This window comes from Mastomys coucha, unplaced genomic scaffold (genome assembly GCF_008632895.1).
Source record: "Mastomys coucha isolate ucsf_1 unplaced genomic scaffold, UCSF_Mcou_1 pScaffold21, whole genome shotgun sequence".
Classification (NCBI taxonomy): domain Eukaryota; kingdom Metazoa; phylum Chordata; class Mammalia; order Rodentia; family Muridae; genus Mastomys; species Mastomys coucha.
In genome coordinates, this window is record NW_022196904.1 from 117,697,134 (window position 1) to 117,724,164 (window position 27,031).

Genomic DNA, 27,031 nt, shown 5'->3' on the forward strand with positions numbered 1-27,031 from the left:
CCCCCCCACCCCCCAACTGGCCTTGAGCTCACCATGTAGCAAGGATAACTTTAGCTTTTGATAACCTGTCTGTCTATACCTCCTGAGTATTGCAGTTACAGAAGTACTTCATCCGCTTTGGTTTATGTAGCACTGAATATTGAACCCTGGGCCTTGTGGGTACTAGGCAAGCTCTCTACTTACTGAGTAGGTACCCACCTCTTGTTTCTGGATATGTTTCCTTTTGCCAAGTCACTGTATTAGGTAATATCTGTGGAATTGGGATCTTTACAACTTTCATGTACTACATGTCCCATGCATCACTTGTGAGTCAGACTGATAGAGTAAAACTAAGCTACTCAAATGGATTCTTCCCAGAGAGCTATAATCACTTAGGTAAGAGAATTCTAATGATTTATTTATTTATGTATTTTATGTATATAAGTACTTTGTCTTCATGAACATCCACACACCAGAAGACATCATCAGACAGTTGTGAGCTGCCATGTGGGTGCTTGGAATTGAACTCAAGACCTTCAGAAGAGTAGTGAGTGCTCTTAACCACGGAGCCATCTCTTCAGCTCCAGCAAGACAATTCTAAACCTGCCTCTATCTTAGAATCATCTAGAGGACTTTTAAAAATTATATTTATGCTGGGGCCCCACCTTGGCCAGTTTAAGTCCACCTCTACTAGATGAGCCCAAGCATCAGTAGTTTATAGGACACTTAGATGATGTTAATGAGCAGCCTGGCTTGATAGCCATTGGTTGAACTTGGTTTTACAGTGGGAAATCTCCAGCCGCCTGAACTTCTGAATTGCATGAATTCTTCTGCTTGCTGCCTAGTAGAGAAATAATAACCTCTATGGAGGCTGAGGAAATGAGGATCAAACTTTGAACTTTAAGCTGGCACCTGAATGAAATTATTACTTACCCTGTCTTCCAGCCTCATTAAATTCTGAGGATGAAAGCATGACATGCTAACAATTGGAGCTTTCAGTTCCCCATCCTAAAGCTCTTTTCTTCATCCTTTTGATTTTGGTGTTGGTGATTGTCAGAGCAATAATAGCCTTTGTCTTTAGCAGGAAGTGAAACTGGGGTCTGATTAGATATGCATAAACTATCTGCCCCCTCTTTAAAGACACAGATGAAACTTGCCTTTAAACTGTGTAAAACCTATGCCGACTTGCTCTTGCTTTGAGGGAGTGCCCTCACTCTGGGATCTTGGAATGAATGACTCATGCTCTCTGCAGGCACACAGTGCTTAATCACTTGTTTTTTGTGTACCAGGAAGAGAAGGGCATATGAAAATAGAAGCTGTGTACTACTGCCAGATGGACTTGCAGTTAGTGGAACTGTTGACTTAGTGGTCAAACAGTTGAGCTTATTTCAATTACAAACTTTGGCTGTATTATTATTTCATGAATTAAAATTTGACATTATTTGTAGAATGCTAGCTATACTTGTATAGTTTTTAACAGTTATGTAACTTTGACAATATTAAACTTTAAAACGTATTTGTGAATTTAAAATGTTTCTCTTTGAATGTGTTTGCCAGTTAGCATATTAGCTGAAGGACAGGTTAAAACCTGTTGGAGCAGTTCAGTTACATGGGTGTTCTTTGTGGAGGAATAGCATAAGGCATGACCACTTTCTCTGCCATTACGATCCTTTCTGCCCCCAGAATAACCATTTAAAAATATTGACAGTGTCAAGTCTTTAGGTGTTGCATATACTGGACAAATATCATCTCTACACATTCTCTATACATTAGGTTCGTTAGTGCTAACTTGTTTACTTAGTGAAGAATAAGATTATAGTGTATTTCAGGTTTACCTAAAATGTGTGCATGTATACACACACACACACACACACACACACACACACACACACTTTGTCTATTTCATATTGTACTAAACAATAAAGTTCAGCAGCTCCCAAACTCCATGAGTCCTCCATTCCTTGGTCAGTTATAGAACCTATTCAGGTCTCAGTGTTTCCTGTCCCTTGGTCATTGGTCTAAGAAATGAAGTGCACATGCTAGGGATTTAAAGACAGTTTTTTCTTTTTTTCTTTTTTTTTAGCTTAGCCTTGATTACATCTCCTCATCAAATATTTTTCCTGATAGAGTGATTTTTTTTTTTTTTTTTTTTTTTTTTCTTTTTGAGACTATGTCTCATTCGATAGCCCTGGCTGGCCTGGAATTCCTGTGTAGACCAGACTGCCCTGGAATTCTCAGAAGTCCTACTGCCTCTGCCTCTCAAGTGCTGAAATTAAAGGTGTACACTACCTTGCCTGACCTAACACATTTATAGATTTATTTATTTATTTTGTTTGTTTTATTTTGTTTTTGAGACAGGGTTTCTCGGTGTAGCCCTGGCTGTCCTAGGACTCACTGTGTAGACCAGGCTGACCCCAAACTCAGAGATCTATTTGCCTCTGTCTCCTGAGGGCTGGGATTAAAGATGTGTGCCACCATTGTCCTTATTATTTTTAAAAGGTTTGTTATTTTTATTTTATGTGTATGAGTGTTTTGCCTGCATGTATGTAAGTGTGCATGCCTGGTGTCCTGGGAAGCCAGAAGAGGTTGCCAGATCCCCTGGAACTGGAGTTAAATATGGTTGTAAGCTGCCATATGGGTGTTAGGAACCAAACCTGGGTACTCTGTAAGAATAGCAAATGCTCTTGACTGCTGAACCGTCTCTCCAGCCCATCAGTGCATTTATTTTTAAAAGTGCCAGTATAGTATAGCAAAGATTGATATTTTGGTGTTTCTTTAGAAATAATAAAATCTTGGACTGGGGTTGTGGTTCAGTGTTAAAATATTTGCCTAGCGTATTAATATATAGGCCCTGAGTTTGATCTCTAGCACTATGCAAAAACAAACACACACCCTTAAAATGTTAGTCTTGCTCTAGTAGTTTATAGAAATTACTAACTGTTGGGAGACATCTGATTTTACCCTTTGTATCTTTTTTGTTTGTTCATTTAGTTAAGTAACTATTGCTGCCTCTTAGGCATCAAGCACTGTCCCTGGTCACAGGTGCACACAGGTAAACAAAATAGGATTAGGTGTTTAATAGCTTTTTTTTTTTTTTAAAGATTTTATTTTATATATATGACAAGTACACTGTAGCTGTCTTCAGACACACTGGAAGAGGGCATCGGATCCCGTTACAGATGGTTGTGAGCCACCATGTAGTTACTGGGAATTGAACTCAGGACCTTTGGAAGAGCAGTCAGTGCTCTTAACCTCTGAGCTATCCCTCCAGCCTGCTTTTTTTTTTTTTGATTATGAAAAATGCTTACATTTATTACAACTATAAATATGCTATTTTTTGGGGGGGAAGGGTTTGAGACAGGGTTTCTCTGTATAGCTTTGGCTATCCTGGAACTCACTCTGTAGACCAGGCTGGCCTCGAACTCAGAAATCCTTCTGCCTCTGCCTCCCAAGTGCTGGGATTAAAGGTGTGAGCCACCTTGCCTAGCCTCTACATCAGATTTTTTTAAAAAAATATGTTTCAATATTACATATCCTAAGGTCAAATCTAGCAGGAGAATAAGGTCGTCAAAGCTACATAGTAGAAACCTAGGCTGAGGGTGTCTGTTAGTGGCAGAGTACTTGTCTAACATGCTTAAGACTTTGATTTACTCTCCAGCACCCCTTTAAAAACAAAACAAACAAAAAAGCCCATCATGGGAACTGGTTGTACATTCCTTTAATTCCAGCACTCAGAAGGCAGAGGCAGATGGATCTCTTGAGTTTGAGATTAGCCTAATGAGACCTTGTCTCAAAAAAGAAAAAAAAACAAGAAAACCTCCCTGCACATTGTATTCATATCCCTTTGTGGTTTTATAAGACTTGGAATCCAGTATTTATTTTGGATTTAATTACATATGTAATTAACATTGTCGATATCCATGGCTCTCCCATACACAGCTTCCTCCTTTTAGGCTGTGCTTCTAGATGCTCCATGGAGGAGAGGGAAGAGGCTGGCAGTCACGCTTGATTTGCTATTTGGATCATTGTTAGCTTGCTGACACTCAGATTGGATGTCCAATTTTAACCTGCATCAGAGCTATAGCTTAGTGTTTCATATTCTGAGGAAATAGAGTTCTAGCATAGTGATATTTCCATAAAATATCACCTGAAAAAGGCTTTAGGAGTTATAGCTGCACTCTAAGATTGAAAAGTATAAAATTTAAAAGTATAAAATTTTTAAAATTAAAATTAAAACTGTGTGTGTGTGTCTGTGTATGTAAAATTGTTTTGTTGTAGGTCTTTTTTTTTTTTTGAGACTTGCCATGTAATTAATCCTGGAACTCAGTATATGGACCAGACTGGCATTAAACTTCTTGGGATCCTCCTGCCTCTGCCTCCCAAGTGCTGGGATTACAGATGTGTGCCACCCTTCTACATACTTTTTAAAGGCTTTTGTAGGTTCTTAAAATAAAAATGTATAGGCAAATTGTTGGGCTATGAGATCCCGGAGTCTTAAATATGTACACATTTCCCTACTTAAGCTGAAAGCTACTGACATTATTACTATTACCACACGATTCATTTATCTTCATGGAAACCTTGCAAGTTGGATAGCATTCCCATAGCAAAGCTGAAAGGGTTCAGGCTGAGGTGGAGCTAGGGTCCTTGGCCTGGAGTTCACATGGAAGCTGTGGCTATGCCACATGCAAATATCTTGACTGTGCAGCTTTTAGATGGTAGAGTCAGCTCCAAGGCACCTTGGTTTGTTCCTAGGAGTTACTTGGGTTTCTGATTTCAAGCTTGCTCTTTGGTGTGCTGTCTTCAGACTCATTCTGTCTCAACTGCAAATCTAGCCTGCTTGGAGGCAAGCAGCTCCTGAGTTTACTGCCTTGAGTTGATCCTCGTGTTCTTCCAGCTCTCTGCTTCTGCCGTCTGGCCCAGCAGAGCTTACAGAGCTCAAGAGTCTTCCATGCATCCAATACGTTCAGCACTTGGTATTTGTTAAGAAATGTGTTGGATCCTAGCATTCCAAGCTACCTAAAACATAAAAGACCAATCACAGGGACTAGCCGTAGGAAGGTAGTCCCCCACTTAAGCTGTGCTGTAGAGTCAGCCCCACCCAGGAGTGCAGGTCCTGCTTCTGCCCCTGACACGGGAAGATACTACTTTCCCTTTCCCCTTTTTTTTGTCTCTTTGGATGTTGATCAGAACTCAAATATGCTTTTTCTGGTACTTCTCCTTAACCCTCTCTAAAGCTTTCTCCCCGCATGTGTGGCTTGTCTGTCTGGTATGGAAAGAAGTGTAGTGATCGTCAGATATCAAGGGGAGAGAACCAATAGGTCTTGCTGAGAAGCAAAGGCATTTCAGATGGCTTGTAGGTTTTGGCTCAGACAGCTGGAATGATAATAGTGACCTCAAGCCCCATGCAAATATGAGATTAGTACATCAGGGGGTATTTTGATAAGGAAGCCTATGGTGTTGAAGATATGTTAGAAAGAACCTCCTTGGGCTGAGAATGGGAAACTGCATTCTGATGTTAACCAGCTAGATGATGGTGACAGTAGTCACTTTATGGCATCAGGCTTGATGGTCACATCTGTAATAGGCCAAATAAAATGAATTTAATTTTTGTCAGTTTAAATAGTAAACCTTTCCAATGTGGTTACTTAAATATTATCTGACTGCAGTAAATTCCTTTCCATTTTGAAGTGGCCTGTCTAATTCAGAACCTATGGTGCCATGCACTGAGAACAGAAAGCTGTCTCTGTAAGTTTCCTGTTTTTCATGAGTTCCTGTGTGATCTAGGAGTTAGCCAAGTCAATAATTACATTCACTAAAGCAAGGTGCTGAGGGAGATTTGCTACACAAACGTAGGATTAGTTCTTAGGGTGGGAGGAGTGAGGAATGTGTCTTGAGACCATTAACCCTTGTTCTGAGGGTAGAAGGAAGAACCGGCAGAAGTGGGTGGGGAGCAGCATTCCAGACCCAGCCTGAAAGGGGTGCAGGGTGACTTCAGGCCAGGATACTGAGTGTGGAGAAGGACAGGCAGGATAGCCTTTCTTCTAATCATCTTTTACATCTGTGTGTGTGTGTGTGTGTGTGTGTGTGTAGGGTCAGGTTCTCTCTGAGTAGCCTTAGCTGTCCTGGAACTCACTATGTAGACCAGGCTGGCCTACATCTCACAGAGATCTCCTTATCTCTACCTCCTGAGTGCTGGAATTAAAGGCATTCACTTAATTTAAAAGCCTTTCTAAAGAATTTGGACTTTGTTCCCAAGGATGTGTGGTGTAGAAGTGTTCATAGTTATCCTTTTTTAATGTCTAATGTGTTTCTTGGCATTAATGTTAAACTAGGCAAATACTCCCATTGGGTGGCTTACACCATTCTTGCCTCAGTGAGCACCATTATACTTATGCATAGAACATACATATGTATAAATAAATAATGAAAATAACCTTAAAACATGTATGTACATAAACTTCCCAGTGTGTACTCAGAGGTGTTATATCTTTTTTTCTATTATTTTTGTGATACTTTTTAAAAAATATTTGGTTATTTTAGGAGAGGGAGAGATTGTGTGTGTATGTGTGTGCATGCACACACTTAGTGCTGTGTGTCTGTGTGGAAGCCACAGAATATTTGCTGGTTTTTCTGTGCCTATACTGATCTTCTCATCCTGCTGAGCTTCTCATCCTGCTGAGCTTCTCCTCATCCTGCTGAGCTTCTCCTCATCCTGCTGAGCTTCTCCTCATCCTGCTGAGCTTCTCCTCATCCTGCTGAGCTTCTCATCCTGCTGCCATGCCTTTCATACCTTTTTTGCTGACTTGGAAGAAAAAAAATCCTTCCTTTCCAAGGTTAACTTTATACCTGTATTTCAGATGTCATCATGTGCTTTGTCTCCTTTACTGTTTCCTCTTACTATTTTATTTGTGAGGTAGAGTCTTGAACTTGCTACTACCATAATATAGGAATGCCTACTTTATGCAGTGGTGGGGATGAACCCTGGGCCTTTGTACATGCCAGATAGGCATTCTTCCAACTGAGCTGATCTCCAGCCCTTAGTATAATCTTTGGTGTACAATCATTATTCTCTTCTGTCCTTCCCAGTGTGTTCTTTGAGGTCTTACATGTCTTTTCCTATTAATCTTTGTGATACATTGTTTAATATTTGTGTATTTTCAGAATGTGTGGCATATAAGTGTGTTTATGTCCTGTGTCTGTGTGTGTTTACGTGTGTGCTTCCTGTTGTGTGTATGAATGTGTTTATTGTATGTGTATAAGTGTTTCCTTTTGTGTGTATATGTTTCCTTTGTGTGTGTGTTTACTGTTGTGTGTGTGTAGAGGCCAGAAGAGGTTATCAGGTATCTGCTATTGCTCTTTACTTTCTTACCTTTGAGGTCAGGTCTTTGACTGAACCTGGAGGTCCCCCTCTCCCTGCCACAGCTAAATAACTGTCAGTAAACTCCAGGCATCCTCTTGTCCCCTAGCCTAGCACTGGTGTTACAGGTGTATGCCACTGGGCCCTGCTTTTTATGTGGTTGCTGGGGAATCTGGACTTAGGTCATGCTTGTGCAGTAAGCTCTTGTACCCACTAAACCATCTTCAGTCTTTTAAAATTTTTTTCTAGATTATTTATTTTCCATGTATGAATATTTTGCATATATATGTATTTATGTGCATCTCATGCATGTCTTGTGTCATGTGTCTGATATCTGCAGGGGGTTTGGTGTCTCACAAGTCTGCTGTCTACCCACCTCCCAAGCTCATTTGTCATTTCTTTTTTGCAGTAACTAACTGGTTTCCCTGCTCCCAGTCCCCATTCAGGAAGCTGCATTCCTGGCACTTACATATTTGAATGTGATCACCAGGTCATGGTGTGAGCAGTATTTCTCATTGTGGACCTCAAACAATTGCAAGCACTATTTAACTTTTGGGTGAGCATTCATGTGTCAATTGAGATAAAACTCCCAGCCGTAATCTTGTTTCACTTATGACATGTCTGCCTGCCATAGACTCCAGGAAGTGCGGACTCATTGCCCTTTATTTATTTCTCTCCTCAGCAGGCCTCAGTTTACTGTCAGTCCTATTAAAATTTCCAACAAACCTACTGATCTTATGTTACCTAGATCTCTCTCTCTTGTTGTTGCTGTTGTTATTTTTAAGTAATTTATTTCTTGTTTGTCTGTGTATTGTTTTTTTAAAAAAAAGCGTTTCCTCCCGGCCACTTAGTTCTCAGAAATAACAACTCTGATTCTAATTATTTATTAATAAATGCTTAGGCCATAAGTTTCAGCTTATTCTCTGACTTGCTCTTAACATACTATCCCTTTTATTCTAACTGGATTCAGCTCCTCTCCTTGTCTTCTTATGTCTGTCTCCTCAGAGTTCCTGGGTAAATCTATTTATTCTAACCTGAGTTCAGCTACATGCTAGTTTATGTCCATCTCCTCAGTGTTTGTGGTGAATCTCCCATGCCTCTAATTCCCAGAATTCTTTCTATTCCTGCTGGATGTCCCACCTCCTATTTCCTACCTTAGCTCATTGGCCATAAGCTTTTTTTATTGACAGGGGATGTTTATTAATAGATTCTCTCTACAGTGTATGTGCCCTTGTGTGGGGAATAGTGGAGTGGGGGTGGCTGCGTGTACCAGTGTACATATAGAGACCAGAAGGGAGCCTTTGGTATAGCCTTTTTTGGTTGACCTATGCCATTGAGTCAGGGTCTCTCCCTGAACCTGGGGCTATGTTTTCTTAGCTAGGCAAAGAGCCAGCAAACCCTGGAGATTCTTGTGTCTCCACCTTCACCCCCAAATTGGAGGCTGGACACCCGGCTTGTTATGTGGGTCCTGGGATTCAAACTGTAGACCTCATGATTGATCAGCAATCACTCTTGCCGCCTAGTCATCTCTCCTGACCCTGTTTGGACCTAGGGCTAGCACTCTACCTTTGAATGATAATCCTTGACCCTTCTTCTTTAGTTCTGTGTCTTCTGAGCTTGAGTCCTTGCAGGTATTTGATATGTATTTCCCTAACAATGAGACAGATTCCAGAGGGCATCTTCAATAGTCCCTCTTTTCCTTTCCATGAAACTTATTACAGTTGTGACGTTTGAAGGTCAGAGTGTCAGGGTTAAGGAAGCTGGTGTTCTTTCTTCAACAGGAACATCTGTGTTGGCAGATGTGAGAGACTTAGCGTGTCTGATATAGGCTTGACAGACTGGCTATTGGAGTAAAGGTTAGAGTAAAGCATTTAAAAGTAATAAAGCAGTTAATCCATAATTGATGCTAGGTAAGAATGCTTTTTTTAAGCTTTAAGATAGATTTGTATAAAAGTTAAAAACACAGTATCTGCAAACAAGTCAAAGATTTGAAGTCCTGAGTACACAAAACATTCATGGGGCAACAAGAAATATACTCTAGGGGTTCACATTTCACATTTGCTAGTGTTAATCCCATTGCCAAGAATAAGACCACTTTACAATTTAAACTGGCCAGATTTAAAGCCATTTTTAATTAAATACTCACCAGGATTGACTCTAGTCTAGTCCACCTCTGAGTTTCCAGAAAATGGCTACAAGTCATGTTTTGTAGGGGCTTAACAAGGCAAACTGATCATTCATATTTCCTATCAGTTCCAATCCGGGACAAGCATACATCCTGACGTATTTCCTGCCCATGCACCTCCTGCCCACATGTGATCAAGCACTTCCCATCAGATGGGTCAAACAAACCTAGGACAAACAGGAACTTATTCTTAACTGCAAGCAGAACTCTCAACCTGCAGATATATTTTCCTTGTCTTAGTCTCACAGGGAAATTAAAGGTTTGAACAAGAAGGCCAAAGCAGGGAGACGACATACACAAGAAGATTGTTGTAGAAGAAGAAAAGTAGCAACTTTTATAGTTAAATGTTTAAAATAGCCTATTTCTAATTAATGGATGCCATTAAATTAAGAGATTAAAACATCCTGGTAAATTTTAAGCTGGGTGTGGGGCTGCATACTTTTAATCTCAGTATTTGGGAAGCAGATGCAGGTGAATCTCTCTGAGTCCAGACTACCTAGGCTACATAGTAAGCTCCAGGTCAACAAGATCTACATAGAGGGAGACCCTGTCTCTGTGTGTGTGTGTGTATTTTTTTTTAATTTGCCTGTATATATATGTAAGTACATGTAAGTACTATATATTATATACATATATGCAGGAAAATTTATATATGAAAGTAAATTTTAAAATAAACTTTTAAATATACTTTTGTCAGAAATCAATGTGACATAACATTTATAGAAGTAATTTGGTAATGCTCGAGAGCCTGAATTTTTTAAATGTTGTGACTACTAATTTTATTCCTAAGAATCTATCTTAAGGCTATTAAGGATGGAGACAAATAAAATATTTGTATAAAATTTATCATTTATCACAGTATTTTTATAACAGAAAAAACTTTTATTAAATATTTATGTGAGAAAATACTTCCTTAAGTGCCATCATGGAAAATTATGCCATCATGAAGTCAGGATTTTAAAGGATGTTGTATTTCTTTAAAAATGATTTTTTATAAGATTTATTTATATTTTATGTGTATAAGTCTTTTGCTTGCATGTATGTGAGTAAGTATACTCAATGTACAATGCTGTAGAGATCAGAAGAGGGTGTGAGATGCCCTGGAACTGGGGTTCCAGTCATCTTATGGGTTCTGGGAACTGATCATCCCCTATAAGAGCAACAAGTGTTCTTAACCGTTGTACCATTGACCTGGACTAAGATCGTGGTCATTCTTCAGTGACAGGTTCTTGAGAGGAAGGACCAGGAGATCAGAAAACAGAGAGATGGGGAAGCTAAGGACCAGGAGGTCTCGTACAAGCTATGTCTTTTTTGGTTTTTCGAGACAGGATTTCTCTGTGTAGTCCTTGCTGTCCTGGAACAGGCTATGCCTTACCTGAGCAAGTTTATTAAGTAGTACAATACCATATATACAGTTTGCAGGGAAAGGAGACAGTAAGAAGAAACTTTCATATGATGGTTGAAGTTAGCTGGATGCTAACCAAGCAATGTTTCACAAAGGGAACACAGGACAATTCAAGTGTGTCATGGACCAAGTACACATGCAGTGTCCTTGGGTCTGAAAACCATAACTCTTTAGGTCTGTGGTTCTCAACTGTGGGCAATGGCCCCTTTGGGAGTTAAATGACCCTTTCATAAGGGTCACCTAAGAACATCAGAAAACATAGATATTTACATTATAGTTCATAATAGTAGCAAGATTACAGTTATGAAGTAGCAGTAAAAATAATTTTATGGTTGTGGTTACTACAACATGAACTGTATTAAAGAGTCCCAGTGTTACTGCCGGGCAGTGGTGGCATACACCTTTAGTCCCAGCACTTGGGAGGCAGAGGTAGTCAGATTTCTGAGTTCGAGGCCAGCCTGGTCTACAGAGTGAGTTCCAGGACAGCCAGGGCTATACAGAGAAACCCTGTCTCGAAACTCCCCCCCCCCCAAAAAAAAGAGTCCCAGTGTTAAGAGGGTCGAGAACCGCTTCTTTAGGGGGAAGAGTTGGGTTCTTTACTCCAATAGCCAGTCTGTCAAGCCTATATCAGACACGCTAAGTCTCTCATATCTGCCAACACAGATATTCCTGCTGAAGAGTTGGGTTCCCAGGCCTTTTCTATACATCAGGGCTTGAGGGAATATGACAGATCAGCCTGGCTCTCACCACACCATCTCTCTAGCCCTTGAAAAAGACCTTTAAGAGGAGGTAGTTCTGTGTGGCACTGCAGTTATTATGCAGAGACCTGAAATGAGACAGAACAGTCTTACCTCAGTGGCCAGTTTCCCTCTCCATTTCATATTGATACTTTGTAATCACATGTGGCATTTAAAACTTCCTGTTTCAGTAGCTCACTGTGTTGTTTCTGGGGGAGGTGTTGCAGCGAATTGCTGTGGTGTACAACCCCAGTCAGATAGGCAGGCCTCTTTGGTTTTGTTTGAGAAATAGTCCATCCATTAGAGCAGGGTAGCCCGAAACTCAAGATCCTCTTGCTTTAGCCTGGATAACAGTAGAGATTATAGCATGCACCACTATTCCTGGCTCTTTACTTATTTTAGTTTTTTAAATTTTGAGACAGGATCTCAAAATTGTGTAGTCCTTGCTGGCTTGGAATTCACTATGTAGATCAGGCTGGCCTTGAACTCACAGAGATCTGCCTGTCTCTATGCCCCGAATGTTGAAATTAAAGATTTGTGCCACTGTACCTGTTTTTAATTTAAGTTTTTTGATGTTTTTAACTTAAGCTTTTGAGTCAGTCTTACTATACTTCTTTTGATTGAGGCTCTGACTCCTGTCTTGTGGGTAATTTGACTTATTTTTCTTTTCCTTTTTAAATTAAATTTATTTATTTATTCAACTTTACATACCAATATCAACCCCCCCACCAGGACCTCCTCACACAGATCCTTCCCCATTCCTCCCTCCCCTTCTCCTTTGAGAAGGGGGAGCCACCCTCTATGTATCGCCCCCCCCCACTACCTTCCCCCCAACCCCCCTTCCTGGCACATCAAGTTGCTGCAGGACTAGGTGCATCCTTTCCACTGAGGCCGGACAAGATGGCCCATTTAGGAGAATGGCATCCGCAGGCAGGCAGGCAACAGATTCAGGGAGAGATTCCTGTTGTTGGGGGGCCCACATGAAGATCAGGTTGCTCATCAACTACACATATCAGGGGGCCTTGGTCCAGCCCATGCTTGCTCTTTGGTTGGTGATTGGGTCTCTGGGAGCCTCCAAGGGTCCATGTTAGTTGACTCTGTTGGTCTTCCTTTGGAGTCCCTGTCCTCTTTGGGTTCCTCAAGCAACTATGTTATTTTTCTAAGCATTATTTCTTCACTTGTAAATTGGGTCTCCTAATGTCAACCTCATAATGTTGTCAAGATTGGAAATGAGGGTTGACAAGATGGCTCAGTAGGTAAAGGCACAAAAGCCTGGCAACCTGAGTTTGATCCCTGGAACCCACATGGAGGAAGGAGAGGACTGACTTCCACAGCTCCTCTGATCTCCACATATGCACCTTGGCACATTTGTGTTCCCACTTTGACACACACCAAACAAACAAAACAAGAAGTATTAGAAATGATGATATGTATTGGAGTCTTTAAAATGTTTTTAATTCTTGAAATAAAAACAATGAAGTTGAGGTGTGAGTATGGGTTGCCTATCGTGCATGAAACCCTAATTTTATAACCCTGGGTTCACCCCTGGCGCTGCAAAATAGCTACAATCAACTTGTTATTTTTTGTTGTTGTTATTTTATTTTATTTTATTTTGGTGAAAATATAACAGTAAAGACGGAGTAGAAATAACAGTCCCAGGTATGGAGTCTGAAGCTGGAGGATCACCATGAGTTCACGAAGCTAGCCATGGCTAACCCTGACTCAAGAAATTAATGCATAATGAAAAAAATCAAAACCGAAATGAATTTGAAAACTAAACTATTAGTGTATAGTTAACCTATGAATGACAGATAATATTTCAGTAAAATAAAGTTTAAGTGGTAATAATTAAAATGTAATTTTAGCAGAAAAATTATATTTTAATTAATTAGCTTATTTATTGAGACAGGGTTTCTGTGTCTCTGTGTAACAATCCTGGCTGTCCTGGACTCACCTTGTAGATCAGACTGGGCTGGAACTCACAGAGATATGACTGCTTCCACCTCCTGAGTGCTGAGATTAAAGGTGTATGCCACCACACTGGGCTAAATTTTCATTTCTTATTAACACATGTTCCTCAGCACACGTGGAGGTCAGAGGGCAACTTTCGGGGTTGATCGGTCCTTCTCCCATTGGTTCTGGGCATTAAATTCTGCCTTCATGGTGAGCACTTCCACTCTCTCAGCCATCTTGCTGGCCTGAACCAGCGGAAATAGTAATTCTTGGTAATCATTTTCAGCTTTTGAACTGTAGGAATGTCACATGTATCATTACGTGTGTAGCAATCTTTGCAGCCTGGGTTGTGGAAGAGTTAAACTACATCCTTTGTCCTTATACATACATGTTTTATATGTCATTTGTTTCTCATCTGGGTGTCTAGAGTGTTACTAATTTAAGAAATGAGAAAACAGTGCCACAAATCACTGTCGTCTATTCTGTGGTTCAGATGAGGGGCGCGGGTGTGGTGGCACTCAGTAACTAAGCAGCTCCTGTTGGTTTCTTCCTAGAAGTCACGGATAAGGAAAGTGACTTTCTGGGTTCCTGAGTCTGAGTCTTTGGGGAAGGGTGCTTTTCAGAGTGACAGCCCCATGGCCATCACCTGGCTTTGTCTTGGGTCTGGGGTGGGTGGGCTGGCCTCCCATTTACCCTCTTTGTAGTGTGGCAGCCTCTTTTCTTCACTCAGTGGGGCTCTTTAGTCCATCCTACCCCTTAACTGTACATGTTCCAGAGTCTTACTGAGGCTGGAGAGTTAATGCTTTGCCACAAAGTAATTAATGGTAATATGTTTGGTAGGGGATGTTTATTTTACAACTGCTTTTGGGGGTGTATTGAACCCCCAAATATTTTAAAATATTTAAATTCAATTTAAAAAATATTTTAAAATACACTGCAAAATATAGTTTCACATTTCTGGTGAATGTGTTCTCAAAATTGCTTCTTATTTTATTTTAGCCACTGATCTACTTCTTGCCTGGAATCCCATTTGTTTGGGATTGGTAGAAGGAGTAATTGGAAAAATTCAACTTCATTCAGGTATGTTTTTATAAACTCCTTATGCTTACAAATTTAACATGCTATTTTGTGACGTCCTAATTCAAGGTTGCATGTAGATTCTGTTATGACATTCGTTACATTGTCATAATTTTGGGTCATCTCAAAGCATATGTATTTTTATTTAAGTTTAATGAAATGAAAATAAAGCTTTTCAGGAGAGATGTATTTCAGTATTACAGTTGTTTTGCTATTTTGTTAAAGAAGAATCCTCACAAGTCCCTGCTTTGAGCCAGGCATTGGACTAATCAGCCTAACAGTTGTGATCCCGAACTAAACTGACCCTTTCTTGCCTGCCCAGAGCTTAGCTTAGAGGAAAAGTCAGAATGCACGACCACTTTGGTCTTCGTGTGGGCCATCCCTGGGTGTGGAAGTGGCTTCTGTTAGGGATGGTACAGCAGGTTCTGAACAGGAGAGAAGTAGGAAGAGGAGAGCTGGAGAGGTGGGCTAGGGCATCTGTGACTGCCTGGATTGGGTCAGCTGTCTGGTCCTGAGTCAGTCACTTCTGCCAGGGAAGAGAGGAGTCTTGTAGTGTGTAGTGTGGCACTTTCTTGGGCCTCTGCCATGGCAGGCAAATGGATGGAAAGTCTAAATCATGAGGTGGTCCTCACCTGAGAGAGAAGATGCCTCTTCTCCCTGGTGTGAGTATGTATACTACATATAGATGGGTACCGGAGGTGAGCAGCCAGAAGAAAGTCTTGTTCCCCTGTAGCTGGAGTTGAGGCAGCTGTGACCCGCCCCATGTGACTGTTGGGAACTCTAAGAGCTGGAAGTACCCTTAACTTCCAAACCATCATTCCAACTCCATTTGTTTTTCAGAGACAGGGTCTCAGTCTAGCCTTGCCTAGCCAAGAACTTAAGACTCCAGGTTAACCTTGAACTCTGTCTGTGTCTGTTGAATGCTGAGTTGACAGGTGTGTACCTTTATACTTGTTCCTCTTTGGTATTGTTGCTGTGTAACTGCCTGTGAAGTCAGTGTGGTGCACACCTTTAATCGCAGCACTTGGGAGGCAGAGGCAGGCAGATTTCTGAGTTCGAGGCCAGCCTGGTCTACAGAGTGAGTTCCAGGACAGCCAGGGCTACACAGAGAAACCCTGTCTCGAAAAACCAAAAAAGAAAAAAGAAAAAAAAAAAAGTTAGTTGCATCTCTGTAGTGTGCCTTTTGTGACTGTTTGTTCTTTTTATTCTTTAATGATTATTGTGTGAGCATTGTGTGTGCATTCATGTGTGCGCATATGTATGTGTGTGTGCACGTGTGTGCGTGTGTATGTGTGCCTGTAGCCCCACGCACACGTGTCACACTGCACTCATGGAAGTCCAAGAACAACTCTTGGGGGCTGGGTTACTCTTCTTACTGTGGGTTCAGTGGGTGGAACTCTGGTTTTCAGGTGTGTGTTTACCCACTGAGCTATCTCGCTTGCTGGACATGTTCTTTTCTTTGTGTGACATGGTCTCATTTGTCGCCCAGGTTTATTTTGAACTGCTTCTCCTGACACAGCCTTCCAATTGCTGGGATCATAGGTATGAGGCACTGACACAGCTGTCCTTAAGTTTTAAGTAAGATTCTTGAGCACTTAGGCACTGGGTTGATTTTTGTGAGTTACAAAAACATATTACTAGAGACAATTTGTAGTTTTCTTTTGCTAGATTCTGTAATGAGAATTTTGGAATTTTGGATTCTTTACAAAACACAAAAATATTATCAGTATGTTTTTGTTTTAATCCCAGGTGTGGGATTTGGGGCTGCTTTATATTGTCCCTAGCAGCTGACTATGATTTGCCTCATGTTTTAGTTGGAGTATAATTTTGCCAGTTGCAGATAGTTTCTGCAAGTGTATGATGTTTGGAATTCTGGGGCCTTTTCAGAGGATGTATCAATTCTAGGGCCTCATGAGGTGGATTGTTGGTTGGTTGATTTTGGTCATTTAGGGAAGTTCGTTGTAGTTTGCTAGTAGTCATGCTCAAAGAAACAAGAAGAAAGAAATTATATTCAGAGATCTCTCTCCCCCCTCTATCCTTCCTTCCCCACTAACTAAAATGGGGTAAAATGGGGTGGGAGGGTGGATAAAGGGTGGGAAAAAGATGAACCCACAAATAGCGAAGACCAGTTTTCAGGATTCTTTGGTCATATTTTAAATTATGTTCTTATATGAAATATTTTTATAAATACCTGGGACTGCTTATCACAGGTAAATAGTATAGGGTGTTATAAAGTATGCATATTTATTTCTTATCCAGACTAAGAAGTGAGACATGACTGGTGACCTCAGAACTGTCACTGCCATTTTTTTTCCAAGTGTGTCCTTCCTTTTAAGGGAACCTTTTCTTGAGTTTTGTCACTCCATTGAGAACTATTGTTTTTCTCAGATATGTATTCCTAAGTAGCATGTGCGGATTTATATTTTAGAGATTTTTATGAAAATTTCATTAAATTATTTGTTCTATCTCTGTCTCTGTCTCTCTCTGATGTATTTGTGTGTCTGTGTGGGTATACATGCATACACATGCAGACTGTGGAGGTCAGAGGTCAGTGGTGGCCCTTCACTTTCTTTTTTGAGATAGGGCTTGGTGTCTCACTGAGTCTAGAGCTGATGGAGTCAGCTGGGCTGACTAGCCAGTGGGCTCCCACATCTTGTCTATGTCCTCCCAGAACTGGGGTTACAGATTATAACCCTTGGCTTTTGCCTGAATTCAGACACATGACCCTCTGAGTCATCTCCCTAGCCCATGTTCTGTGGTGATACATTATTGTAAGAATCGCTCTTACAGTCTTTTGATCTTTTTTTAAGAGTATAAATTGCTTTGGCAATTATTGTTTATCAGCTAACCTCTTATTTTTAAATCTTTTCTTTTTTTTTTTTCCCTCTTGAGACAGGGTCTTACAATGTATTCCTGAGTGGCCTGGAATTTGCTATATAGACCAGACTAGTCTAGAAGTCACAGAGATATGCCTGCCTCTGTATCCTGAATGATGAGATTAAAAGGCATGTTCCACTCTACTTGGCTCTTTCTCTCCTTTGTATTATTTATTTTATTTATTAGTTATTATTATTTTGAGATAGGGTCTGTGTCTGGAATTCACTGTGTGGACCAAGCTAGACTGGCCTAGAGTTTACAGAGATCCACCTGCCTTTGCCTCTGAAGTGCTGGGATTAAAGGTGTTGCACTACCATGCCTGGCAGTTTTATTTATTATATATTTCTTTAAGATGAGGTTTCAAATATCCCAGGTGGGCCTCAGACTTGCCCTCTTGGGATATTTGAGACCATCGTAACAAAAGATGACCTTGAACTGTTCTGTTTTTCCTGCCTCCACCTCCTGAGTTCTGGGGTTATGTGTGTGCCATCATGCCTCTTCCCCGCCCCCCCCCCCCTTTTTATTGTTAATATTTTTGAGATTAACCTGTGTTGATGCATGGAACTAATGTTCCTCATTCTTCCTTTATTTGAACATTTCATGAGCTGTCTTCCCTCACTGGGAAGTTCTTCCTGGATCTTCATTTCTTTTTTTCCCCGTTATAAATAACATTGCTTGAGTTTTGTTGTGCTCTGTCTTTGGTGGGCTTTACAAATCTCTTCAGCAGCTGGGCAGTGGTGGCACATGCCTTTAATCCCAGCACTTGGGAGACAGAGGCAGGCTGATCTTTTGAGTGTGAGACAAGCTAGGTCTACAGAGAGAGTTCCAGGACAGCCAGGGATATACAGAGAAACCCTGTCTTGAAAAAACCCAAACCCAAAACAAAACAAAAAAATCTCTTTAGCATAGTCAAGCAGTGGTGGCTTCACAGAGTAGAAAAGCATTCAGCCATTGTGTAACCACGCTAAGTATTTTAATAACATTCTCCTACCTGTCCACATTTACATACATATATCTTTAATTCATTTACATACTGACAAGATAATTTCACAGCTGGATGTTCTGAGCTAAAATTCATTTTCTATTATGTAAATGACATGTATGAAACTTCTGATTATTTTTCTCTAATTTCAGTCACATCTCAGAGCAGTGAATAAATCACTGAAATCAGTCAGGAACCTAAGAGTCAAGCTCCATTTGTTAATATTTATTATTATTATTTGTTAGCGAACTCTGCCATTGCTTCACTATCTGTTGCATAATTCTCTCTCCTAAAGGCTGAGTGGTTTAAGATAGCAACAGTGTGCAGTCCTTGGGATCCGTGGGCTCTGCCTATGTTGTCACATTGGACTTCATGTCTACATCTTTCCAGGGCTCTCTTCTTCTCCTTTTTTTTTTTTTTTTTCCCAAGACAGTGTTTTTTCTGTATATCCCTGGCTGTCCTAGAACTCACTGTGTAGACCAGGCTGGCCTTAGAACTCAAAAATCCACCTGCCTCTGCCTTCCAAGTGCTGGGATTGTTTTTTTTTTTGTTTTTTGTTTTTTTGTTTTTGTTGTTTTGTTTTTATTTTTTTTGTTTTTCAGAGACAGGGTTTCTCTGTGTAGCCTTGGTTGTCCTGGAACTCTGTAGACCAGGCTGGCCTTGAACTCAGAAATCCACCTGCCTCTGCCTCCCAAGTGCTAGGATTAAAGGCGCCCAGCTTTCTTTGTTTTGTTTTTTTCCAAGTGCTGGGATTAAAGGCATACGCCACTACTGCCCCGCTCATGTCTCTCTCCTTACAGGGCCTCTTTCCTGAAATCCTCATTCTATTCTGGTGTCTTGTTCTTTCTCCTGAACAGAAGAGTGGCTGTTTTCAGAGAGTGGCTGGGAGCCAAGAAGACAACCTCACAGATCAAGAGCCTTATTTCTTAAGCTATAAAGCAGGAACTAGAGTAATTTGCCTTATTATGTGCTGAATGAACAAGATAGTACCTGAAGGTTCTTAGTAAATTACAAGGCCCCATTTTATCAAGGCTCTCTTATGCAAATCTATCAGCTTAACTTAAAGGGGAAAATTGATCAGCTGGTGCAAACACACTTTTTGTAAGAACCCAGGAAACTGAATGTGGATATGGTATAGATGTGAGGAAGTCCCTTACTGCCATTTCTCTTTGCACATCTCCTTCATCTATGTCTCTTTATTTTTTCTTTTTTGAGATGGAGGTCTCTTGTAGCTCATGCTGGCCTCAGACTTCCCATATAGCCAAGGATAACCTTGAACTGATCTTCCTGCTTTCCTCTGGAGTGATGAGATTACAGGTACGCACCACCGTACCAAGTTGAGGTGGTGCTGGAGAGGAGTTCTGGTGGTACTGGGGCCTGAACCCAAACCTTTACGCATGTGAGGCAAGGACTCACTACCAGCCGAGCTCCAGCCCTAGAGCCTATTTACGTGGAGAAAAAGATTTCTGCTCTAAAGATGGTGTTCTCATCCTTCAAGCCTAATTTGAGGTTCCTTGTAATCAGGGGAGACAGAATTTGAGGTTCCTCATAATCAGGGGAGACAGACAAGCGATCAGATTGGCTAGGGAGCGAGCGTGGCTCACACAGTAGAGAAGAAGCTTATTGGTCCTTGGACCTCCAAGGACCCCCCCAGGTCACCTAGTTCACAGGGCCACTTACCTAGATAAGGGGAGCAGTCAGAGCAGCAGGGAGTAACCTTGGAGAGAACCCTAAGTTGTCTTTTATCAGCACTGGCTAAATTGAAATTGGTGCCTGCTGAACTTCTCTCCTGTGCTGAGGGATGCAGCTCTGTGGTTGGCTTGTGTAGGCAGTTCACACCATAGTAATGGAAGTAGTAGAAGAAGGAGTTGGGAGGAGAGTGAACTGGGGAAAGAAAGTATAAAAACAGAAAAGGAAAGCAGAACAAGTCTCTCAGTTATTCACCAGTCTTATCCTTATCTTGTCCTGGTCATGGCCACTTAACAGATTTGGTTTTAAAAGAAGGAAGCAGGGGAGGGGGAGGCAACAGGGATTTGTTTTTGTTTGTTTTTTTGTTTTTTGGAGGGGAAACTGGGAAAGGAGAAATTCGCATGTAAATAAAGAAAATATCTAAAATAAAAAAAAACAAAAAAAGAAGTAAGGAAAAGATGAAGATGTTGCTTAACAAAAAAAAAAAAAAAAAAAAAAAAAAAAAAAAAAAAAAAAAAAAAAAAAAAAAAAAAAGAAGGAAGCTATAGGGAAAGCAGATGGAGATCTGGGCCCTCTTTTGCTCTTTCTCCGCTCTCCCATGCCCCCACAGCCTTTTCTTCTCTGTGCTGCTCCACCCCTGCTCCTCATAGAAGGAAGGAGATCCACCCTTTTCTCCTCTTCCCTTTCATCCTCTGTCCTCCAGGCTGCTTCAGCCCTCCTCTCTCTTGCTCAGAGTTAGACTGGCCGGAAGGAGCTGTGCTCCTTGCATGTCAGAATCAAGCTGGTATTTTGGGGGCATTTTCCCATGGGGATATCTTATCATTTGGGGGTGATGAGGAGGAATTGAGGGAACTAAGGCATCTGTATGTAAGCTTCCCTTCCCTCCTCTTTCCTCCTACTGACTCTCTACATATTAATGCGTGCACTCCTGTTCTTGCCTAGTGTGATGGGAACATCATTTTATTTGAACAGATGTCATTGTCAGTCTAAAAATGGCATGGGTGAGCTGTGCTGCTGCTCATGATTGTCACTGAACTCTGGACTCCAAGGAATATAGCAGCAGGCTTTCGTGACTTCTAGAACTATACTAGTTTGCTAGGTTGTGGGAGGCATTAAACAACAAAATTTCATCTTCTTATAGCTGGAGACTAAAGAACTAGCAGGACTGGTTCTTCCGAGACCTCTGTCCTTGGCTTGTAGATGGCTGTGATCCCTGTCTTCACTTGGGGTTCCCTTCCTTTGTACCTATATGTCTTTAAAGTTTTTTTTTTTTAATAACAATATTTGTTGGGCTAGAGGTGGCTCAGCAGTTGAGCACATACTCAGGCCCTGCAGAGGGCCTGAGTTAGATTTCTTCTCTGTGCTGCTCCACCCCTGCTCCCCATAGAAGGAAGGAGATCCACCCTTTTCTCCTCTTCCCTTTCATCCTCTGTCCTCCAGGCTGCTTCAGCCCTCCTCTCTCTAGCTCAGAGTCAGACTGGCCGGAAGGAGCTGTGCTCCTTGCATGTCAGAATCAAGCTGGTATTTTGGGGACATTTTCCCATGGGGATATCTTATCATTTGAAGGGTGATGATGTCAGACGACTCTCAATAGCCCCCAGCTCCAGGGAATCCAACGCTTCTGGCCTTTTTGGGCATTAGTGTCCACATGTATATACACATACCCTGCATAATTATATATAGATAAAAATAGTTCTTTAAAAAATAATAAACAAAACCAGTTGTACTGGATTAAAGTCCACCCTAGTGAATTCATTTTAATGTAATTCTTCTTTAGAGATTGTCTCCAAATATAGTCACAGTCTAAGGTGAAGACTTCAACAGAAGAAATGGCTCAGTCCTTGGCAGGAACCTAATGTTCATAGATGCACTTACTATAATGCATTGCAGGGAATGCTCTCCAGTCCCAATTGCATGGTGACATGTTTTTCAAATGTGTCTGACTAAGCAGTGAGGAGGTAAATGAGACCTGAAAGATCACATGATGACCTTGGATCAGGACTCTGTGTGACCCTTAGGTGCCAGATGGCCATGCCTCCAAAGCAGTTGGACAGGCTGACTTCTTGATCATAGTAATCACCAAGAATGACTGATTTTTCTCCTTTTCTTCTTTCTTTTTCCCTTCCTTCCTTCTATCTTTTCTTTCAGTTGTCTGTGTTTGTTCTTGCTATGTTTTTCCACTGACTTGGAACTGTCATGCAAGATGGTGTTGAGCTTGTAATTCAGCTTCTACCTCCTGTGTGCTGGGCTTGTGTAGACACGTGCTGCTGTGCCCTTTTTGCTTGGCTTGGCTTTCTTTTCTTTTTTTTTCTTTCTTTCTTTCTTTTTTTTTTTTTTTTTTTTTTTTTTTTTTTTTTTTTTTTAGGTTTTTCGAGAGAGGGTTGATCTGTGTAGCCCTGGCTGTCTTGGAACTCACTCTGTAGACCGGGCTGGCCTCGAACTCAGAAATCTGCCTGCCTCCTCCCAAGTGCTGGGATTAAAGGCGTGTGCCAACACCGCCCAGCTTATTTTTCCTTTAAAGAACCAAAGAGGCAGCTTACTACAGAACCACTTAATTTCTATGTACATAGTTTTTTTTGGGGGAAAAAAGGCATAATTGGAATTTTTTACCAAAATTAATATTTACTGATACTAAGGTGTAATTAATGTCACCAGAAACTATTGTGAGACTGTAAAAAAAGTTTTTAGTAGTAAAATATGAAAACAGTGTAAAGTATGTTCAATTGTGCTTTTTTTCCTGTGGGGGAGGACAAAGTCTCATTATATATTCCTGAGTGGCCTGGAACTCACTATATACTTTATATATGAGTTCAGACTGGCTTTGAATTCACAGAGGTGCACCTACCTACTCCTGCCTCTTGAGCACTGAGTTTAAAGGTGTGTTCCACCAAGCTCATCTGTTCTCTCATTTACTCTGTAAGGTCCTCTAAAGATTGTTCTATTAGCCTCGGAGGCCAGAAGATATCTATGTAAGCTGTTTGCTTGTTTCTCATTTGAATGCTCTTCCTCTGATATTTACAGGCAAGTGTACCTTCAAGGTTTAGTGTACTATATCTGACAGTTTGACAGTCTGGCTTTGAGTTGAGCAGTTGATATTTACTGATAGGAAGAACAGAAAATAGAAGGAATGTATATTTGCTTGCCAAGTTGAAGAAAAGTAAAATACCATGAAAAATATTTTTCCTGGGGGCTGGAGAGAAAGCTTAGCCATTTAGAGTGCTAAGTGCTCTTGCAGAGGATCTGAGTTCCCAGCACCCACATCAGGCAGCTCACCAGTGCCTCAAGCCCCAGGGGATTTGATGCCCTCCTTATGGCCTCTCAGGCTACCATCACGCACAAGGTATACACTCAGTCACTCACACAGACAGACATCCTCTGAGGTGCTCCTCAGCACCCTCACACATCCTCTGCAGTGCTCCTCAGCACCCCTCACACATCCTCTGCAGTGCTCCTCAGCACCTCACAAACATCCTCTGTGGTGCTCCTCAGCACTCCTCACACATCACCCTCACAATCCTCTGCAGTGCTCCTCAACACCCTCACACATCCTCTGCAGTGCTCCTCAACACCCTCACACATCCTCACACATCAGTAAAAATTTAAAAACAAATCTCAAAAACAAAATACTTTTATTCATTGTAGTATCCAGAAAGAAGTAAAAACTATAGTGAGGTTCTTACTGTAATTGTGTTGTTTCATTTGTTTATTTGTTGGTTTGTTTATTTATCTGCCATCTTTCTGTATGATAAGCTCCAGAAAGATAGGGGCTGGATTGCTGTGGAGTGCTATGCGTTCACAGGCTGTGTCTCTGCATCCTGGCCTGCAGTATGGGCTATTACATTTTTAGTAGGTGCTTATTGATTTAACAGATATTTAAGGTGTGCCTACTGTGTGCTAAGGACTATAGCTGGACTGGAGGCTGTAGAATGAACGAAACTTGAAATGTCTAGGCTCATAGCCTTCAACTAATAATATATATTAATTACCTAGTCATACTATTTTGTCCGTAGAGACTTAAGCTTCCAGGGTTTGGGTATTGTGCCTCACTGAATCGAGTTGGGTCCCAGGGTAGAGGGCATCTTTGAGGAAGTGATGCATGACTTAATGTTAGAAAAATGAGTATATAAGACATAGGCTAGTAGAAAAGGCAGTGGAGGGTAAGAGGCAAGGGAATGAGGGGGTGGAGGGTGCATGGCAGAGTAAGCAACTGAAAAACGCATGCAGTGGACATTTTTATCATTTATTTTCTGTATACTATCTAGAGTACAGTTATAGCTTCATGCAAGTGTCTATGAAAAGATTGCTTTAGGCTGAAGAGTTAAAAGTGGGTCACAAAGCTCTTCAAGTTAAAATACACCTTGAAGTCCAAGAAGATAAGCTCAATTAAGGTAAGAACTAACTAAAAATAAAAAGTATAGAGATTCATTAGCAAATATACGTATCGCATGAAATACCAGAAAGAGTTTCAAAATTGTCTTGGTTAATTTGGCAAATCTCTTTGTTTAATAATTGAATGAATTACTCCTCATAGTATCGAACAATCACAGACAAAATCACTTACGTAGATCTCATTCATTAAAATAGTACTCACCATCTGTGTTTTCCTGGTTTGGAAATGGCGAATATATCTCAATCATTAAGATGGCAAAATATATTGTGCATATGATTTTTAAACTGACTATATAGTCTTCTTTATATAGAGGTCTTCCGTGCCATAGGACTAATGGCAAGAAATAGTTCATATGTTTTAACATTAAGTAAACTGAGAGTCATTAGCATTGTTTCAGTACTTGCCTATAAACCCATTGAAACACCCTATCCTCAAGGGCATTACAGACAAGAGCCTGTGCAGAGCTCTCAGCTATATGGAGGCCTGGTTCCTAGGACAGCACTTTAGACAACACCTAGCCAGTGTTCTGTTGCTGTGAAGAGACACCATAACCATAGCAACTCTTATAAAATAAAGCATTTAATTGGAACTTGTTTATAATTTCAGAGGTTTAGTCCATTTTCATCATGGGGGAGCAAGGCAGCAGGTGGGCAGGCATGGTGCTGGAGAAGTAACTGAGAGTTCTACATCTGGATGCTCAGGCACCAGGCAGAGAGAGATACTGGGTATGGCTTTGGCTTTTGAAACCTCAAAACCCACATCCATTGACACATAGGCTCCAATAAGGCCACACTTCTAATCCTTCTCAAGTAATGCCCCTCCCTGAAGACCAAGCATTCAAATATATGAGCCTGGGAGGGGGCAACCTTTTTGTTTGTTTGTTTGTTTGTTTGTTTTTTGAGACAGGGTTTCTCTGTATAGCCCTGGCTGTCCTGGAACTTACTCTGTAGACCAGGCTGGCCTCGAACTTAGAAATCTGCCTGCCTCTGCCTCCCAAGTGCTAGGATTAAAGGCATGTGCCACCACCGCCTGGCTAAATTTAAAAGTCTTATGCTTTTGCTTTTATTTTTTACATTTAATTAATTGATTAATTTAGGGCATATGTCTTGTGTGTTTGTGTGTGTGTGTGTGTGTGTGTGAGAGAGAGAGAGAGAGAGAGAGAGAGAGAGAGAGAGAGAGAGAGAGAGAAGAGAAAAAGAGAGAAAGAGAGAAAGAAAAGGAGAAAGAGAGAGAGTGCGCACACGCACATATCTATGCAAGTGGGTTCCGGGACTCATGTTGTCAGGCTTGGTGGCAGATGCCTTAATCGGTTGAGTCATCTGCCATTTCCTAAATGGACATATTTTATGGTATATAATTTATATCTCAAAATAGGGCCTCAGACTCATTAAAGCTAGGTGTTATGGCAAAAACCTATAATTTCAGCAATTGGGATACAGAGGCAGGAGGATCATGAGTTCAAGACTAGCCTGTGCTACATAATGAATGAATACCAAGCCAGTGGGGGCTACACAGAGACCTTGCTCAAAACAGAGCAATCCCTTCCCCTGTTGTGTGGGCATTTGAATTGTGTGGATGTCAGGATATCTGTGGGGGCTGGCACTTTGTTTTTACCATGTAGGTCCTAGGGTATTGAACTCAGGTCATGAGGTTGGGGGCCGTGATTTTTAATTCTAACATCCAGGAGGCATAGGTAGGGAGATCTCTGAATTAGAGGCCATCTTGGTCTGCCTAGTGAGTTTCAAGGCAGTCAGAGCTACATTGTGAGACCCTGTCTCTAAAGGAAACAAACAGTAACAATGGTAAAAACCCAATGGGGATAGTATGCGTTGGTTAAGAGTACTTGGTGCTCTTGCAGAGGACCCAGGCTCAGTTCCCAGTACCCACATGGCAGCAAACAACCATTTATAACTCTAGTTCCAGGGGATCTGAAGCCTTCTTCCAAACACTTCTGGCACTGCACCCACATTGTACACAGATATACATGCTGTCATAATAGTCATACACATTAAAAAAACAAAATTCATTAAAAATAGAAACAAAAAATAGGGCTGAGATGACTCACACACCCACACTAAATAAATAAATACATACATGCCTACATACTTACATACATGAATATATAAGTAACTATAAGCAAACAAAACCAACCAGAACGAGGACTGGAAACATAGTTCAATGGAGAACATGTTCTTAGTCAGCAGACACATTGCCTCAGGCTCCACCCTTGTCACAGTAAACAAAACAAAAATCCAAACAATTCTATTTTGATATTTATAGGTCATTACTCCTTAGATTCAAGTTTCTTTAGAATATTTTCCTTAAAGCAGTAGTATTATATACAGTATAATGTCTACAAAATATAAATGATGTAAAATGTTCTTCCAATAAGGCTTC

At 41.0% G+C, this 27,031-nt stretch overlaps 1 protein-coding gene across 1 annotated transcript in view; it reads left to right on the forward strand.

Annotated features, from left to right (window-relative positions):
* Inpp5f (inositol polyphosphate-5-phosphatase F) overlaps positions 1 to 27,031 on the forward strand; it is an 85,535-nt gene that overhangs the window by 9,557 nt on the left and 48,947 nt on the right. Inside the window, exon 2 of the mRNA XM_031388491.1 lies at positions 14,619 to 14,699. Coding sequence (XP_031244351.1) covers positions 14,619 to 14,699 — 81 coding nt within the window. The remainder of the gene's footprint in view (positions 1 to 14,618; positions 14,700 to 27,031) is intronic.